Source organism: Phaseolus vulgaris, chromosome 2 (assembly GCF_000499845.2).
Source record: "Phaseolus vulgaris cultivar G19833 chromosome 2, P. vulgaris v2.0, whole genome shotgun sequence".
In the NCBI taxonomy this organism is placed as follows: Eukaryota; Viridiplantae; Streptophyta; class Magnoliopsida; order Fabales; family Fabaceae; genus Phaseolus; species Phaseolus vulgaris.
Window position 1 is genome coordinate 32,357,868 of NC_023758.2, and position 7,665 is coordinate 32,365,532.

General features: G+C 27.4%; 1 protein-coding gene across 1 annotated transcript; it reads left to right on the forward strand.

Moving 5' to 3' along the window:
• The first annotated feature begins 1,792 nt into the window (after window positions 1–1,792).
• Window positions 1,793–2,405, forward strand: LOC137811522 (nodulin-related protein 2). Its single transcript, XM_068613312.1, has one exon. The coding sequence runs from the start codon at window positions 1,832–1,834 to the stop codon at window positions 2,180–2,182; it is 351 nt and encodes a 116-aa protein (XP_068469413.1). The 5' UTR covers window positions 1,793–1,831; the 3' UTR covers window positions 2,183–2,405.
• The last annotated feature ends 5,260 nt before the right edge of the window (window positions 2,406–7,665 follow it).

Below are 7,665 nucleotides of genomic sequence, written 5' to 3' on the forward strand. Positions count from 1 at the left end.
CACAAACGATATAAAATTATTTTTATAACATATGAAAAGATTTGGTTAAATATGTAGGCTTTTGTACCACCATGGTTTTTTTTTTTTACTAAAATAGGATTTTTTTTTAAAAAAATTATAAATTTGGATAAATAGTGTTAATTGGTACGATTTCTGTCATCAGGTTGAAATCGTCGTTCATGCTAAAAATTTTCTTTGTTTGACTTTTTAAAAAAAAAAATATATATATATATATTATTAATTATTTAATTATGTTGAAATAAATTAAAAAGTTATGTAATATTTAAAATTAATTTGATAAATAATTTCTTAACCGTGTTAATTTTAAGCGACAAAAAATTGGATAATCGTTTATGAATTATGTTTGACGGACCTTTAAGGTATATGAGGTGCAATTGTCTTTTTTGTTTTTAGGGTGTGAATGTAGATGCTACACTTTTGAAGCCTAGTGTTCAAATCGCGTGTTAGGTGTGGAGGTGTTTTGTTCCATGTGTACAGGTTGAGGTATTCTAAAATACCTCCATTATATATATTATTTTTGCTAATAAAAAAATGATTGACGGAAATGTAATATATTAATTTGGTTATTTGATTAATAAAAAAGATGAAGAAAATTGTTCTTGCATTTAGAAATAAATAGAGAAATGAGAATTGGTTTGTTGAACGAGCGACGAAAATATAATGCATGCAGAAAGTCAAACATCAATTTCCAGAAGATGTAGTTGTTCTGCTACGAAAGAATGAAGCACATTATGTGTCATGTGCAAAGATATGATTGGGAAAATTCAATCTTTGACGTGGAAGACATGTTGACTACCAAACTTCAACGCTACCTGACGACATACACAATTAAATTAAATGAATGGTAATGTGGTTATGGGAAGTTTCAAGTTATACGTCTATCTTGTCGACACATAATTGTTATTTGTTCATTTTGTCATTTACAGTTAACAACTTTTGTGGTCTCACTATAGAGTCTCCACAATATTTTCAAGACTAATGAGATCTAATTTAATCCACTTCGAAATCAGGATTATTGATATATTTACACAGGACCAAAATTTGTTACCTGACTCCATGATGCATTAACATCAATGAGGAAGACCTAGCACTCAACGTATCCGTAACGAAATTGATGATTCAATTCTAAATAAGCCAAAAAAATGTTCATATTGTAGAACCGAATATCACAATTGAAGCAATTGTTCGTACAAACAAGTTTGATAATAAAATTCAATCTCAACTTTGATTAGTAATTTCTTTATTTTCTTTACCTATGTATTTATGCCTCAAATAACAACCTAAATTAACCAATAACAAATAATCCTCCATAAAAAAATATTTACTAAATTAATTTCAAATATTACATAACTTACTATTATTTTTAATTATAACTTACTATTTTTATATTTACTCAAATTTATAGTTTTTTTAAAAGTAGCTCTATTTTTGGTAAAAACTAAAAAAAAAAAGTCCATGTGGTAAAAAAAACAAATATGTAACTTTCCAAGGGATTTAAACTCCCACAATCCACCTATTATCTTTATTTTCTTCAATTTTGAATTTTTACGATATTCTTATATACTTCCATTCAAATTCTTCATTTATATGTAATTTAATTTCTCTTTAACAACAACAAAATAATGGAACACGAACAGGTTTGCCGACACTGAGAGAAAACAGTACCACACGACAAGCCTTAATGCCTGAGATCAGATAAGGCGGACCCACATCTCTTGAACCACAAATTTTAGAGATATTTCTTTCACAGAATCTTCCCCACTCACTATAAAAACCCACCAACAGCTTCTACAGAAGAAGCAACAACACAATGGCTTCGGACGAAACCCAGAACAAAGTGATCGAGCCCTCCAGCAGCGACCTTCTGGCCAGCGCGAAGCTGGTGGCGAACGCGGCGCAGTCTACTCTGCGGAACGAAAGTGACAAGGTGGACAAGACGAAGGTGGCGGACGCGGCGGGGGACCTTCTTGACGCGGCGGGAAAATATGGGAAACTGGATGATCAGAAGGGCGTAGGGCAGTACGTGGACAAAGCTGCCGATTATCTGCACCAGTACCAGGACAAGGCTGCTGCACCTTCTCAGCCTGCAGACTCCAAACCTGAAGAAAGTGGTGGTTTGGGTGGTCTTGCAAACTTGGCTGGAGGCTTCTTCAAAAAGTAGTGGTAGAAGAAGATGAAGGTCTTTAGTTTCTCAGTTTCGTGTTGTTCTTGTATGATGTAAGATTGAATAAATATGATACAGTTTGGTGTTTGTAGAAGAAGACCTTTTCTTAGTTCCACAAACATGTTCCTCCAAGACACTCTTCTCTTTCTATGTATCTGTTCCCTTTTGTATATTAACGTTGAATCATTTAAGATTTTCTTGTCCAGTAGATTCTGGAAAATTTAGGATTTTGTAATTAAGATCAAGTTATAATTAGATGAGAATTATTTTAAAAGTGATATATACTATTAAATAAGATAAAATTAGTTAAATTTATTTATATTTAAATTTACTAACTATAATAATTTCTTTCCCTTTTTATAAAAAAGTGAATAAAATAAATTAGACATTTAAGGTAGTATCAAACTAGACCGACACACCACTAGCCATGAGTTCTCTTTTGTTCCTAATCCATACACATATCCCTTTTCTCTTCTCATATACACACAAAAAAAACTAACATGATGATCCACAAAAAGAAATCATGTAAAAAAAACCCAAACTTAAGAACAATTCACTTCCTCTCAAATATGATATCATATATGATTATATAATATAACCTATAAATTACAGGGAAATGTAACCCGATGACATACCCAAAACATTAGATTTAATATATATAGACTTAGGAATGAGATAGGTACCACAGTGCATCATCAACTTTGAGTTTGGTATTAATACTCCCCAAAACTTGTCTTTAAAGACTGATATTGTCCAATTTCTCTCTTTTGTTATAGACTTTGAGTTAGCTTTCTTTAAATAATTATGCAGCTCAACCTGAGAGTGTCTCATATAGACCAATTAGTGTGATAAAGTGTGGAAAATTCATATTACATCGATTTTAGGAAATATATTACACCGGTTCCATTACGAATATAAATCTCAACGATGTAAATTGTCATTACATATTACATCGGTTGCAAAAATCAATGTAATATGTACCAAAATTTAAGTAAAGTAATTTAAAAATATGTGCTCCAAAAAGGACATATAACACCAGTTGGAACAAACAACCGCTGTAATATGTTAAAGATTTTTTATAAATTTATTAAAATACAATACAACATTTATTCTTGTTCATGTATACCATTGGTAATACACAAGCAAACACCACAATAACCACAAGTCTGGACATGAAACCAAAAATAAGAAATGCATTTACCATCAAACATAAAATTCATATTTTCATTTCACATCATCTATAGGACAAACAACACGATCTAGTAAAAGATTATTTTTCAAACAACATATAAAAATTTCTCTAAATCTAAAATCACAAATTTGAGAAAAGAAAGGCCTAGCAAGATACCTTTAGGAAGCAAAACGTCTTCCTAAGCTTTTCCAACTATGTTAATAGGCTCCATCCTAGAATCGAAAAAGAGTTAGCAGAAAAAAAAGGCAACACAAAATACAAATCTAAGGAAAAGAGAAGTGAAGAAAGAACACAGCGAGAAAAGGACGGTGGATGAGGTGGTGAGCGGTGTCAGCAGTAATGGAGATAGTGGTGGAGAGCGGTGCCAGCAACAGTGGAGGAAGAGGTGCAAAGCAGTGGCATAAGTGAATTAGAATGGTGGCAGCAACACGACAACGGTGGTGAAGACAAAAACAAGAGAGAAATAACTTTAAGCGTGAAGCAAAAAGTAGGGTAAATAAACATATTACACTGGTTGGATTAAACAACTAGTGTAATATGTCTAGTGCCAAAATAAGTTTTTTAAAAACTTTATGTTTTAACTTTGAAAATAACATATTACACCAATTGTAAGGACCAATTGGTGTAATATATGTCAAAATATTTACAAAAATGCCACTGTATTTTTATTTATATAAATTTTTTTGATACTTTGACTTACGCAGTAATCTCAACTAATATTTTAATTTTTTTTAAACTCTTAAGGACATATTACACCGTTTGAATTAACCAACCGATGTAATATGTCTAGCGCCAAAATAATTTCTTAAAAACTTTATTTTTAACTCTGAAAAGAACATATTATACCAGTTGATCCTTACAACGAGTGTAATATATTTCAAATATTTACAAAAATATCATTATCTTTTTATTTATACCGATTATCAATTAACTGAATTAATTATGTCGTTGTAGTATAATTTTTTTACACTAGTGAGTATAAAACATATGTTAGTTTAATCATGTTTAGCATTGAACTAACATCTTCTAACACCAAAACAATGACTTCATACTTGTTAACTTGTCGCTTCCTTAGGTTGTCTTTAACAAAATATATCAAATATAATTAACTTCTATTATTGTTGTTCCATGTTATGTCCGTGCTGAACTTTGGCTTTGAGATATAGAGTTATCACATATAAATGTCCTATATCCAAAACAAACACACACACATATATATATATATATATATATATATATATATATTCTTCAAAATAAATTTAGAAATCACTTTCCCATTGGTATTTGTAATAAGTTGGTGAATTATATATTAAAATACTTCTTTTTTATATTTATATTAAACTTATTTTTCTTTTTTCTCACCTCTTCTTTTTCTATCTCCGCGAATACTTCTTTTAGTTCTTCTTCTTTCAATCATGAGTGCAAGAGTCCTATTCCAATTGTATTGTTTTTTGTAATAAGTAATAAAATATTTTTATTACTTTTGTTTTTCTATTTCTATGAAAATTTAAACTAATATTAAATACAAAAATTAGATTATTTTTAAGTATATGTAACTAAATAAAAATAAAACAAAAGAGAATTGAAATATTTAATAGGAATGTTACTACATTGAATAAACTAATTATATTTAATAAAAACGTTGCTACTATTGTTTTTTTTTATAAAATCTTTTATGTTAGGCATCCGTATGCTACTTGACATCTCAGTTAAGCTGACACTTCAAGTAACAATAATCATTTGTCATCACATGGAAAAAATATTATTAAAAAAAGAAAAAGAAAGAAAATACAAAAATATGGGGGACTAGACCAAAACCCATATGTTAACAAAAATGATACATAGGTAGACTATACATATTAATAAAGAATTCTAAGAAGATGGAAGTCTGTTATACCAATGAAATGATTCTCTATGAATAAATAATAAATTAGCCAACTTATCAGCACACGCATTTCCTTCACGAAAAATATGAGTAACCCTAAACCTGATTTTTTCACAGTAATTAAGACAAGTATTCCATCGATTACGAAGCATCCAATGAACATTTGTCCTAACAGTAAACGCAGCACAAACCAAGGTATCAAGGACAGTTTTCTCAAATTATTTAATTTAATTCATAAATGAATATATTTTAAAAAAATAGTTATTTTATAAATTTAAAAATGATTATACACTAATTATATAAAACAGTTAATGTATAAATTTAAAATTATGTATATACCAAAATTGTTTAATGTAATTCATAAATAAATATTTATAATTAAAAAAGAATTAACTTATTACATAATAACATATATAACACACCATTTGTGATTTGTTTGGATAAGAAAGTGAATTTTAGTAATTTAAGAGAAAAGTATCAAGAAAGTGGGGTTGTTTGGATTGTGATATGTTAGACAAGTTTTGAGAAAAATTTATTAAAATATATGAATGATGTGATGATTGTGGAGAATTTTTAATTATTTTAAAAGTGTAAAATATAATTTTACAAATTAACCTTTATCTTTAAAAATATTTGAATAATAAAAAACTAATTTATTTAATTATATCTTTATTTTTATAATCATAATATAATTATTATTATACAATTTTTTTTTATAAATAAGTACATTTATTTTTATTATTATTAATTATTATTTATTTATTATTATTATTATTAAATATTTGATACAGATAAAATTAAAATAAAATACTATTATTTAATAAATTTAATCAATTATTATTAAATTTTTGTTTATATTATATTTATTATTATTATTTTATTATTATTAAGTTTGTAATTTTATAAATTAATTTTAAATATTATTATTATTATAAATATATTTATAATATTATTATAATTAGCTATATTATAAAATTTATATATATAATCGATTATAATAATTATATAAATCGTGGTCTTGTCTAGTTCTTTAGTTCACAATGTTGCGGCTGTGGTTTTCCTGGGATTGGGGAAAATGTAAGATGTTTCAAAGTGTTCAAAAATTCTGATAATGGTGTATATCTTCAACATTTCTACTACCACTTAAAAGTAAAAATTCTGCAGAAAATAAAAAAAAATATTAAATATAAGTATGAAATTAATATTTTTGTTAGTATATGAACTTTGTTTATTTGAATATTATGAATTGATATCATAAATGTTTTTTTATTAAATTTTTATATGACAGTTTACAAGTCGGGTTGGGTTTGTGAGTAAAGTATACAAAGTTCCATCAATTGAGTAGACTGTGATAACCTTGAGTAGAATACATACATTTATGAAATAGTAGTTAATTAATTAAACTTATGTTGTTAGTCTCTAATTAATAAGCGAGAGATTAAAGAAAAGTTTTTGTGTGTGTATATTAACAAATTTCTTGTGGTGAAGCGGTAATTACACTCTTTTATGATTATGATGATTATATTAAATATAAATATTAAATGATACTGACATTCTTTTTAATTTTAAATATACATCCCAACTTTTTAAGTTTTAAATAAAATGATAATAATACTTCTTCTAATTTTTAAAAGTCACCCAAAAAAACAATATATTTAAATTTGAATTTTTTTTCATAATTGGATAATATATTTATTTGGAATAAAAGATAAAACATTTAAGAAATTTGTATAATTTTAAAGAAACGTTAACATAATGTATATCCAATAGTTTTATTATTCTAATTAGATCAATTCACTAACCTTAACAGCTTGAGTCAATTATTATGTAACCACAAAAACTCACATTCTTCCTTGTTTGTTAAGATTCTTGATTTTATGAACACTCCTCGTTAAGCATGAGACCAATGCATCTCTATGCAAGATGGTAATGGTCAAAGAAATATATTTTTCTTCTTCTTTTCATCTCTTAAGACTCTTCTTCCCCTTACTTCCTCTGAGTGTCTCTATCATCTTAAGGTGGTCTCAATCAAAGTGTGATTGGTCACCACTGTTAAAAGATGTTTCCTATAGTGATGATCTTTTCTCTTCTCACTTTTTATTTTTCTCTTTACAATATTCTTCACCCAAACCAACAATCTCCAATGGTAGCAAACAACAACTTCCTCAATCTAAGATTGAATTAAGTTATACTGACCAACCGTTTTTTTCTCCTTTTCAATTCTGGTTAGCACCACACTTTGATATACAAATGATTATCCTAATTTTAGAATTTATGATATTATGTATTTTAAACAATTAATTTGTTTAGAAACTTATTCTTGCAGATACTTCTAACTCTTTTGTTTTCTATGTAGAGGATTCCCATTCTGAAAGAAAGTATGGCAATTTAACTCTGAAAGCA